This window comes from Sinocyclocheilus anshuiensis, unplaced genomic scaffold, assembly GCF_001515605.1.
Source record: "Sinocyclocheilus anshuiensis isolate Anshui unplaced genomic scaffold, SAMN03320099.WGS_v1.1 scaffold355, whole genome shotgun sequence".
Classification (NCBI taxonomy): Eukaryota; Metazoa; Chordata; class Actinopteri; order Cypriniformes; family Cyprinidae; genus Sinocyclocheilus; species Sinocyclocheilus anshuiensis.
In genome coordinates, this window is record NW_015549571.1 from 1,168,244 (window position 1) to 1,180,974 (window position 12,731).

General features: G+C 36.5%; 1 protein-coding gene across 1 annotated transcript in view; it reads right to left on the minus strand.

Annotated features, from left to right (window-relative positions):
* LOC107657351 (rap guanine nucleotide exchange factor 4) overlaps positions 1-12,731 on the minus strand; it is a 67,493-nt gene that overhangs the window by 5,242 nt on the left and 49,520 nt on the right. Inside the window, exons 18-23 of the mRNA XM_016445394.1 lie at positions 9,474-9,504; positions 9,304-9,382; positions 6,841-6,987; positions 4,259-4,356; positions 4,010-4,135; positions 1,027-1,205 (exon numbers count right to left, since the gene is read on the minus strand). Of these exons, the coding sequence (XP_016300880.1) occupies positions 1,027-1,205; positions 4,010-4,135; positions 4,259-4,356; positions 6,841-6,987; positions 9,304-9,382; positions 9,474-9,504 (660 nt within the window). The remainder of the gene's footprint in view (positions 1-1,026; positions 1,206-4,009; positions 4,136-4,258; positions 4,357-6,840; positions 6,988-9,303; positions 9,383-9,473; positions 9,505-12,731) is intronic.

Below are 12,731 nucleotides of genomic sequence, written 5' to 3' on the forward strand. Positions count from 1 at the left end.
AATTTGAAAATGCTGTTTTCACGTTGCAGAAACGGAAGCTTTTGAAAACGATGAAGCATGTTTAGTCGTGTAACGCATTGTACCAATAAACATGTTTATACCAGTAACGTTAATTTTGCAGTTATGTGCTATTCACTTTCACACTGTTGCTAAAGATATTTACTTTGCATGCTCTTCATATTACAGTCCTAAAAGACAACAGAAAATTTACTCACGATTGCTGTCCTGCGGCAAAACACGAGGGCAGTTGTGTTTTAGATCAATTCTGAGTGAGCGCGCCGTGGGCGCGTCAGTGGATGGTGAAATATTTCTATAAAGGAATTGATCCTGTCAGAAGAACTCCGTGAAACTTATGTCTGTTCCGTCTGTATCATCTCGGTGAGGTTTTATACATTCACAGTAAGGCTAATGTAACACTTTCAGACATTTCAGTGTGGATGATAAACTTTGGGGGAAAAAGGCTTTTTTATTTATTTATTTATATTTATTTATTTTTTAAATTGCTTTAAAAAAAATGGCATCAACATCCTTTTATGTCATAACGTCGTTTAACAAACTTTAACCAAGAAAACCTGCTTTTAGCTACTTCACCTGAAATTTTATTAATTTGCAACGCGGCCTGTGCCGCTAGCGGAGGCAGCCTCTAAGTCTACGAGACTACGAGAGCTGGAGGCCCGGCTGCGTACGGCGCTGCGGCCGGAAGAGCCGCGGTGAAAAGCTGAGCCGCAGCGGGAGGCGAGTGAGGCTTTGCTGCGGTGAGATCTGGGGCGCGGCCCAGGCTCGTTGAAGGCCTGCTTATCTGCGCGTGCTCCTCCCGAAACTTGTTAATAAAACATCACTTAGAGTATTATTTCTATAATAAGCACAAGTATGCTAAAGTGTACATTTTTTTCACAAGGGACAAGATGTGTACATATATATTATTAACGCTCCTCTGAACAAAATGACTCATCACACACACACACACACACACACACACACACACACACACACACACACGTCACATGTTTATGAGTGAAGACTCACTGCGCTGCGATCTTGATAAACTTCTTGAGCAGTTGGACACGTTTGCTGAGCGTGGGACACAAACAAACCTCTGTGACCACCCACAGCTGAACCTCATTAAAGCACCGCAGGAACAGATCCAGATTAGCCGTGGTCTTCTTGAAGTGCTGACGGCCAAACGTGTGGTAGATCAGCTCATGCTAAAACACAAATACACAGACAATTACTAGAACTCCACTGGAAATGGTGATTAATACAATGCAATATAAATGTAGACACATAATAATAAAGATTCTTTTAGAACTCTTGAGAAAAAGAAGACTGTAGCATACTTTTAAAAGAGCACTTTTTGCAAAAAGAATATATTTAAGTGCGATTTGAATTGAATATTTTCAGACAATTAAAACTGAGTGAAACAGCAATTAAATGAAAATGCACTATATGTATAGAAAATATATTGCAATGAAATGAAATCATATTATAGTTTAGTTTATATTAAATGCAATCAGCCGAAATTTTGACCCATTTAAAGGGATAGTTCACCCAAAAATGAAAATGTGATGTTTATCTGCTTACCCCCAGGACATCCACGATGTAGGTGACTTTGTTTCTTCAGTAGAACACAAATGTAAACTACGCCAGAGCGCGTACACACCTCACGTAAAGCTCATTAAGCTTTAATGAGGTTCAGCTGTGGGTGGTCACTTACGGATGCCGTAAGTGCGCTCAAAGACAGTTGGAAATAGTGGTGTATTAGAGGTAAAATATGATATAAATACTGTTCGGTTTCTGGCACAAACCGATCGTTTTGTGTCTTAGGACATCAATGTGTCGTCACGAGCCGCAGGGTTTAATTTGGATTTGTCTGTGCATGTTTTTTTTACTCTCATAGATTTTGTTACCATTGCCATGCATTATAAGACTGACAGACTGCCACGGCTGGAGTTAAAAATCTTAATTTGTGTTCTACTGAAGAAACAAAGTCACCTACATCTTGGATGCCCTGGGGGTAAGCAGATAAACATCACATTTTCATTTTTGGGTGAACTATCCCTTTAAGTAGGACTTTTTTTAATGTCATTTCAAAATCACTTCTAATATCTTATATGAAATATGGTTAAAGTACTGCAGAATGCTCTGCCAAACATTTATGGTAAACTAAAATATACTATATTGTCACTTTTATCGAAACTTGTATGTCATGTATATTTAAATATATTTGTAATTACACATTTGTAATGATGAAGTTGCAATTTAGTACATTAATTACTTTAAATGTAATACTGAATAACACACTACAGTTCAAATTAAAAGCATAATGATTTAAAATGTGTTTAAAGGCAAAACGTTTAATTTTGAGATTATTACAAAGTGCACTTTTTATATTTTAATACAAATTGTACTTACTGTAAGTGCGTTAAGAAACAATCTTGGAAGTGTACTCTCTTGAAAGAACACTTTTATTTTATTAATATTATATGATCTGCAAGTACAGTTTTTAGAGATTTGATTTGGATATTTTAAGCACACTACAAGTGCACATTCAATAAAATAAGGCACATTTATTTTTCACAAGGGTATATGCTGTTGTGCTCATAAGTTTACATACCCCTTGCAGAATATGCAAATATGTTAATAATTTTAACAAAATAAGAGAGCTCATATGTTAATTATTTTACCAAAATAAGAGGGATCATGCAAAATGCATGTTATTGTTTATTTAGTACTGACCTGAATACGATATTTCACATAAATGACATTTACATATAGTCCACAAGAGAAAATAATGTATTTGTAAGTGTATTTGAACCCTTTCCAGCAATGACTGTATGATTCTGAGATGCATCTTTTCACACTGAGGACAACTGAGGGACTCATATGCAGCTATTACAGAAGGTTCAAACGCTCCCTGATGCTCCAGAAGGAAAAACCATGCATTAAGAGCCGGGGGTGAACACTTTTGAACAGAATGGAGATGAGTACATTTTTTTTATTTTGCCTAAATATAATATTTTTTTCATTTAGTACTGCCCTTCAGAGGCTACAGAAGATAGTTACATGTTTCTCAGAAGACAAAACAAGTAAAATTTACCCTGATCTTCAAATTCAAAAAGTTTTCACCCCCGGATCTTAATGCATGGTTTTTCCTTCTGGAGCATCAGTGAGCGTTTGAACCTTCTGTAATAGTTGCATATGAGTCCCTCAGTTGTCCTCAGTGTGAAAAGATGGATCTCAAAATCATACAGTCACTTTTGGAAAGGGTTCAAATATGCAGAAGATGCTGCAAAACCGAAGAATGTGCAGGAGCTGGGGGATTTTTCTGAAGAACAGCAGGCAGTTGAACTCTCAGGACCAACGCAGGACTCATGAACAACTATCACAAAACAGAAAAACAGTCGTGGATCATCCAGGAAATGACACACAGTATTAAGATTCAAGGGTATGTAAACTTTTGAATGGAGTAATTTTTATAAATTCAGTTATTATATTTTCTTGTGGAGTATATATAAACATCTGTTATGTGAAATAGCTTATTCAGCACAGTACTAAATAAAAAATAACATGCAATTTTCATGAGCTCTCTTATTTAGTTAAAATTATTAACATATTTGCATATTCTGCAAGGGGTGTGTAAACTTATGAGCACAACTGTGTGTGCATTGATCAATGTTTATATGTAAAACAATGACAATTTAAAATTAAATTTGTTCATCATATAAAGATATTATGTCTTTTCAGACTTGGATTAAACTGCTTTATTCATTTGGATTACTTTTACATGTTTTCATGACCTTTTTGAAATTTCAACATTTTGGTTGCATGGACATTTAATAGAGGGACAGAATCTTTTCAGGTTTCATTCAAAATATCTTCATTTGTGTTTTGAAGATTAGCTAAAGTGAGTTTGAAATTACATGAGGGTGCATAAACAATGACAGGATTTTCATTTTTGGGTGAACTAGCCCTTTAAGTGAGAGTAATTTTAAAACCAAAGTGTTTGTACCTCGTGTACACAGTCGAAGAGCTCCCAGTCGTAGAGAGTCATCTGATGAGCCAGATCTTTCGAGCTCATGAGCTCAAACGTGGACATGGAGCCTGCAGACGGCCCTTCCTGCTCCGGCAGCGGAGTCTGCATGAACGAGTCGATCGATTCATCAGTTAATCAGCCAGTCAGTAAGCTAATGTACATTTGATCCTGCATGTTTACAGTCGATGTGTGTTATAAATGCAGTCTCCGGGGGCTCTTACACACCAAAGAGTCGATCTGGTCCCTCGGGCAGACAAACAGACGACCATTAATGCTCAGTGATGAGAAGATGGACACATCTGCTGGCTTTAGAAGCTCTTTATCTGAGAAACACAAACACAGCCATCAGTCATTCTGCTTTTAAAGTTGTCAGTAATCAGCTGCTTCTCAAATGACTAAACCATGAAGTTACTTATTAAAAATAACTACGCTAAGTATTTTTGCAATATTTACATGTCAAAAAGCAAACAACAAGTTAAAAGGAATATTTCACCCAAAAATGAAAATTTGCTGAAAATTTAAGCCATCTAAGATGCAGATGAGTTTGCTTCTTCATCAGATTTGGAGAAATGTAGCATTGCATCATTTGTTCACCAGTGGATGCTCTGCAGTGAATGGGTGCCGTCAGAATGAGAGTCCAAACAGCTGATAAAAACATCACAATAATCCACACCACTCCAGGCCATCAGTTAACATCTTGTAAAACGAAAAGCTGCTTGTTTGTAAGAAACAAATTTGTTATTCAAACTAATACTTTAAAATACGAATCCTCTATTTATAATATTGCTTTCTCCAGTGAAAAAGTTGTCTCATCTGTATCAGGAGAGAAATATGCACAGATCAAGCACAGTTTACAAAGCAAACAGTCCAAAACAAATAAGTCTGTTGATTTTGATGTGAGGGGAAACAGGGGGTGGACATTTTCACTGGAAGAAGTGTTAATATAGATTATGGATGGGTATTTTGGACAGAAGTGACAGTTTAAAGTTAAAACGTCTTGGTGATGGATTTGTTTCTTACAAACAAGCAGCTTTTTGTTTTACAAGACATTAACTGATGGGCTGGAGTGGTGTGGATTACTTGTGGATTATTGTGATGTTTTTATCAGCTGTTTGGACTCTCATTCTGACGGCACCCATTCACTGCAGAGCATCCATTGCTGAGCAAGTGATGCAATGCTGCATTTCTCCAAATCTGATGAAGAAACAAACTCATCTACATCTTGGATGCTGTAAGGATGAATACATTTTCCCAAAAAAATTATTTGGGTGAACTATTCATTTAGAAATATCTTGTTAGCGAGTTTTGCACAAGCTCCACTTACATATTCTTCCGAAAATTCACAAATCTAGTATAGCATGTACTATTGGTTTATGAGACCTAATGTGTGCAGTTTACGAAAGAACCAAAACTTAGATATCCAACCAATAGCCTCTTACATCAGCTTTTATTGAATGGTGTTGCTGAAAATCCCACAAAGTGTCACAGTTTTACCTTCTTTTTAAACAGCAAACCCTTTTAAAAAAGGATTGCACTTAATTGTATTTAATGTGCACTTCAGATCTTAAAAGTATATTTTTAAAATCCGTACTTGCAGATAATATAAATGTAATGAAATAAAAGGACATTTACATGCAGTTAAGTGTAGTTTAGTATTTATTTAAATTTTAATGTACCAAATCACAACTTCATCATTACAAATGTGTAATTACAAATATATTTGAAATACATGACATGTACGTTTCAGTAGAAATTCCATTAAAATACATTTTGGTTTTAGTGTTTTAGCATTTTTACAATTTTAGTATACTTAAACTAGACAACAGAATTGCATATAAAAATGCATATAAAAATGTAATAAAGTCTCACTTAAATTGGTTCGAAAATGTAAAGTTTAGCAAAATGCATTTAATATAATTTTAAACTACAATACATTTTCATTTAATTACAATTAGCATGCAATTAAGTGCCCCAAAAAATTACATTCCCTTCGCACTTAAGTAATTTTTCATAATTAAGTAATTTTTGCTTAATAAGTACTCTTTTTTAAAAGTATATGCTAAAGTGTTCTTCCTTTTCACAAGGGTAACTATTTATGTAGCATTTCAGAACTTAAACTTATTTTTGTCAAATGTTTTGCTTGAAAATCTTGTTTGTGCTATTGTGAATGCTTCACTGTATCTAAAGCACTGGGTCACATTGTTTGTGTGTGTGCGTGTCTGTGTCTGTGTGTCTGTGTCTGTGTCTGTGTGTGTGTGTGTGTGTCTGTGTCTGTGTCTGTGTGTGCGTGTCTGTGTCTGTGTGTCTGTGTCTGTGTCTGTGTGTGCGTGTCTGTGTCTGTGTGTCTGTGTCTGTGTCTGTGTGTGCGTGTCTGTGTCTGTGTGTCTGTGTCTGTGTCTGTGTGTGCGTGTCTGTGTCTGTGTGTCTGTGTCTGTGTCTGTGTGTGCGTGTCTGTGTCTGTGTGTCTGTGTCTGTGTCTGTGTGTGCGTGTCTGTGTCTGTGTGTCTGTGTCTGTGTCTGTGTGTGCGTGTCTGTGTCTGTGTGTCTGTGTCTGTGTCTGTGTGTGCGTGTCTGTGTCTGTGTGTCTGTGTCTGTGTCTGTGTGTGCGTGTCTGTGTCTGTGTGTCTGTGTCTGTGTCTGTGTGTGCGTGTCTGTGTCTGTGTGTCTGTGTCTGTGTCTGTGTGTGCGTGTCTGTGTCTGTGTGTCTGTGTCTGTGTCTGTGTGTGCGTGTCTGTGTCTGTGTGTCTGTGTCTGTGTCTGTGTGTGTGTGTCTGTGTCTGTGTCTGTGTGTGTGTGTGTGTGTTCACCTCCGGCTGAGTTGAGGTGGATGAGCAGAAGATCATCTCCTGACCCCAGCTTATCGGTAACGGCGCAGATGACCTCTCTGACAGACGCAGCGACAGGCACTCGGATAGTGGAGTACGTATGATCACTGCAGTACACCTTAAAGAGGACTTCAACACAACACACACACATTTGAAAAGAACATTAACATTAAACATTGATAATCAATTGTTTTTAATCACAAAACATTATTACCTTCAATTAAAGATACACATGTCATTGATTCACATCTATTCTTTGTCCTAAAGTCTTAACCTCTTTTGAACCTTCTTTTTGTGACTCTTCCCGTCTATTTTTGGTTGATTATTTCACTTTTGACTCTTCTGTTCTATTACGGATCTCTCTCTAATTGTTGATCCCACTCAAAATAAATAAAAATGACATTTTCTTGCCATGTTGCCCTGGGACAAAGGTTACAGCTAAACCCTTACAATGTTTTATTTACAAAAAAAGTAAATAAATAAAATCCCCTTTGTATTCAAGTAAAGTTCCATAACCACTCATTAAATATAATAATATAATGATTATAATATATAATGATAAACTGTAAGGAATAATGTACAGAAAGACACTTTGTTCTGTTGCCATTCATTTTACATGAACATTTATGCATTTGGCAGATGCTTTTAACCAGAGCGACCAAGATAGTAGCCTATCTATCTATCTATCTATCTATCTATCTATCTATCTATCTATCTACATTGAACAAAATTATAAACACAACACTTTTGTTTTTGCCCCCATTTTTCATGAGCTGAACTCAAAGATCTAAGACTTTTTCTATGTACACAAAAGGCCTATTTCTCTCAAATATTGTTCACAAATCTGTCTAAATCTGTGTTAGTGAGCACTTCTCCTTTGCCGAGATAATCCATCCAGTGGAAGTTGCTGTACGTTCCGGTTTGCCTGTGGAAGGAGTACAGGTAATCTTAGGAAATGACTTGGCTGGTGAACGAGTTTGGCGAGGTGATTTACCACAGTTGGTGGTTACATCCTCTCCGATGGCCTTTAAATCAGACAGTGATGAAAACTCTTTAAATGCATTGCCATCGTGTGTGATAACTCGATCTAGGAGTAAAACACCAGTTGATAAGCCTGATTCTAAAAAAGTGGCGAGTAAAACTCTAGAAATTCCGTCCGTTTTGTCTGTGTCACGAGATGATTTGATAAAGGAACAAAAAGCTGATTCTACTCTTGTTGAGTTGTTTGGTCGAATGGTCCCTTATGACACAATTTACAATCTTTCTTCTGGGTATTACCTGGAGGAAGGGTTGTTGGTTCGAAAGTGGGTTCCGTATGGAGAGTTTGCAATTGGTGATCCTGTTGTACAGATCGTAATACCACTGTCTCTCCGTCAACTTGTTACAGACCGCGTGACATGTCTAAGTACATTAAATCTTGTCATACCTGTCAACTTACGGGAAAGCCAAATCAGTCTCTGAAACCTGCTCCTCTTTATCCTATTCCAGATATTAGCCAACCGTTTGAGCATCTTATTGTGGACTGTGTTGGACCGTTGCCCCGGTCAAAAGCAGGTAATGAGTATTTGCTCACAGTCATGTGCCAGGTAACTAGATATCCAGCTGCATACCCATTCCGTTCAGCAACAGCGAAGTTGGTTGTAAAAGCACTAACTCAGTTTATTTCTGTATTTGGAATACCAAAAATTATCCAGTCTGACCAGGGGAGTAATTTTACTTCTAATTTGTTTGATCAAGTGTTGAAACAACTTCACATCCAACACAACGTCTCCAGTGCTTATCATGCTCCGAGTCAGGGAGCACTGGAGAGGTTTCATCAAACGTTAAAGTCTTTACTGAGGTCATATTGTACTGAGATGGGGAAGGATTGGGACGTTGGGTTACCTTGGTTATTGATGGCAGCTCGGGAAGCTGCACAGGAGAGTACCGGGTTTAGTCTGAATGATCTTGTTTTTGGACACGATGTGCGAGGCCCGTTGTCTGTTTTGGCTGTTGACTGGGAAAAGTCAGATCCACCAAAAAAATCTCCTGTCATATGTTAAGTGATTTTCGCCGTCGAATCTTTGAGGCTTGTCAGTTGGCAAAATTATCTCTGTGTAAAGCTCAGGATCGAATGAAACGACTTTTTGATCAATGCACAGAGTTGCGGTCTTTTCAATCAGGTGATCAAGTGTTGATACAATTGTCAATGTATATATTGTTATTTCTTATTTACTTGTTCTATTTTTTTTCTTCTTTTATTATCTGTGTTTTTGTTCTGTCGCTGTCATTCTGTTGCACTGCGGAAGGTTCTGTCATGAAAACAAATTCCTCGTATATGAAAACATACCTGTCAATAAAGCTCATTCTGATTCTGATTCTGATTCTATCTATCCCATCTGTGAAATTAGCCACAGGAGAGAATAGTGTTCTGTCAGTCACAACAGAGAGCAGATGCAGACTCACTGTCGTCTGTACTTTTGATCGGCTGTTTCTTCTGCAATCTGTCGTTCCCTGTGCTGAACTGACGCAGCAGGACTTTGTGCTGAAATGAGGGAGAAGGACTATCACATGACACTTATTCAGCACTGAAGAGAATACTACAGAAACTCTGCTTGTTTTTATTTCCCCCTCACCTTTTTCTGAGAGGGCCGGCCATCATCACAGCTGTGAATAAATGTTATGAGTGTTACGATTATGAGCAAGTAAAAGATTTCTCTGAACATTATCAGTCTGGTAGAAAAAAACTGCTGTATTACAGTATATATGCACATTTCTGAGACCTCTACATTATCAACATGATCAAAGTTTTTATGAAAAGCCTGTTGTACATAATCTGCTACATGCCTTCCTTCATCTGATTTTAGAAGGTAAAAGACGAAAGATGAAAACTTACTGGACTTGAAGCAACTTATGTTTACTTGATTATCCATGCATGATTATTTATAAAAATCAAGTTAAAATGTGATTATCAAATAAGATACATCAGGCTTTTGAGAATAATTTAATTATTCATCCCTCAATCCTCATTGTATTGCTTTACATGATATGTTTTGCACACGCAATAAAAACTACAGAGCTTTGACGATAAAACTAACCATTTAAATATCATCTTACTCAAACATATTATTGGGAGATATTGAGTGACAACTCAATTGTTTTTTTTATATTAGTGCTGTCAAACGATTAATCGCATCCAAAATACAGTTTTTCTCAGTTGCTTTGGTGCATTTCTCAGATCAGAAATGAAATTCTCAGAACTACTTGCTCAACCTCCACATCATCTGGTCACTTGTGCACATCATAAAAGCAGTTTCTCATTCTTTTGAACAACTTGTGATTGATGTGGTACATTCATGCAATTGATTATGTACATTTATCTGCGGTTTCCTATATTATCAGTTGCTATTGTCATGTTGCTCAAATGTATTATATAGTTCCCTGTGCAGTAGTCTTACCCCCCAAAACATCTAGTCATTTGTTCATCGTATACGTCATTAAATGCAAAATGGTTGATCTAGTTGTCATAAACTGTCAAGCATATGAATTGTGCAAGGGAATCTTAACTTTCATCAAGAGAATGTGGATCAACCAATGATAAACCAGTTCTCTGAAATTCCTCATACAGTGCTGCATGCAAAAGCAAAGTTCTGTCTAAGGGGTGTTTCCTGTGTTTGCCTTTCTAATTTTGTATTTTCGCATCTGTGCCTATATTTAGTTTTCTATATCACAACAATGTTGTACTAGTTTTTTATTTATTAATTTTTTTTTTTTCTCAGACCGCTAGTAAAAGTGTAACTGTGAATCCTATTCTGTCTCTTTCAATGAATATCCCACATACAGTAATGTGGTAATTTGTTCTTTTGAAATTGATATTTGGCATATACAGTTTTTCTCAGTCGCTTTGGTGCATTTCTCAAATCAGAAATGAAATTCTCAAAACTACTTGTACAACTTCCACATCATCTAGTCATTTGTACACATCATAAAAGCAGTTTCTCATTCTTTTGAACAAGCTGCGATTGCTTTGGTACATTCATGCAATTGATTATGTACATTTATCTGCGGTTTCCTACATGATCAGTTGCTATCGTCATGTTGCTCAAAATGTATTATATAGTTTTCTGTGCAACAGTCTTACCCCTCAAAACATCTAGTCTTTAATTCATCGTATAAGTCATTAAATGCAAAATGGTTGAACTGGTTCTCATAAAGTGTCAAGCACATTTTTTACACATTATAATTAGACTTTTTGTAAATTTAGCATGAATTGTGCAGGTGAATCTTGACTTTCACTAATGAAGAGAATTGATAAACCATTTCTCTGAAATAGCTCAAAGGTTCATCTCATGAATCTTCAGTTGGAAAGCATATACTGTATAGACAGAGGACAACACAAGAGTTACAAATTCTAACAATGGACTTTCTTATTTTTTTTATTTTCATCTTTGTACCCATATTTCTGGTTCTGGTTCTAGTAAGAACTCTAGCTGCTGCATTGTGGATCAGCTGGAGTTTGTTTATTACAGTTTTTCTCAGTGGCTTTGGTGCATTTCTCAGATCAGAAATGAAATTCTTAAAACTACTTGTCAACATACATACATGTAATGAGGTGGGATAATATTACAGTTTTTCTCAGTTGCTTTGGTGCATTTCTCAGATCAGAAATAAAATTTAAAGTACAACCTCCACATCATCTAGTCATTTGTGCACATCAAAAAAGCAGTTTCTCATTCGTTTGAACAAGTTGCGATTGCTTTGGTACATTCATGCAATTGATTATGTACATTTGTCTGCGGTTTCCTACATTATCAGCTGCTATGTCATGTTGCTCAAAATTTATAAAAAAAATTATCTTTGCAATAGTCTTACTCCTCAAAACATCTAGTCACTAGTCAATAAGTCATTAAATGCAAAATGGTTGATCTAGTTGTCATAAACTGTCAAGCATATTTTCTACACATTTCTATTAGACTTTTTGCAAATTTGCCATGACTTGTGCAGGTGAATCTTGACTTTCACTAATGAAGAGAATGTACTGTAGATCAACCAATGGTAAACCAGTTCTCTGAAATAGCTCAAAGGTGCATCTCATGGACCTTCAATTGGAAAGCATATTTAGACAGAGGACAATACAGGAGTTACAAATTCTGACAATGGATATTTCTTCCCGTTGGCCTGGTAAATCAACAGTATCTCTGTGGCCAATTACATTTCAACCACGCCTTCTGCTTTTGGTCAGGTTGAAGCCAGCCTTATGCACATATATGAAGTTGTGAGATGATTCACTTGACTCCAATTCCACGTTGCATTGCAAGGGAAGATATTCGTTGTGATGTAGATGAGAATCTGTGGGCCGACAGACTGCACTGCAATTCCTCATACAGTGCTGCATGCAAAAGCAAAGTTCTGTCTAAGGGGTGTTTCCTGTGTTTGCCTTTCTAATTTTGTATTTTCGCATCTGTGCCTATATTTAGTTTTCTATATCACAACAATGTTGTACTAGTTTTTTATTTATTAATTTTTTTTTTTTCTCAGACCGCTAGTAAAAGTGTAACTGTGAATCCTATTCTGTCTCTTTCAATGAATATCCCACATACAGTAATGTGGTAATTTGTTCTTTTGAAATTGATATTTGGCATATACAGTTTTTCTCAGTCGCTTTGGTGCATTTCTCAAATCAGAAATGAAATTCTCAAAACTACTTGTACAACCTCCACATCATCTAGTCACTTGTACATCATAAAAGCAGTTTCTCATTATTTTGAACAAGTTGCGATTGCTTTGGTACATTCATGCAATTGATTATGCACTGTACATTTATCTGCAGTTTCCTACATTATCAGTTGCTAATTTCACGTTGCTCAAAATGTATTATATAGTTTTCTGTGCAA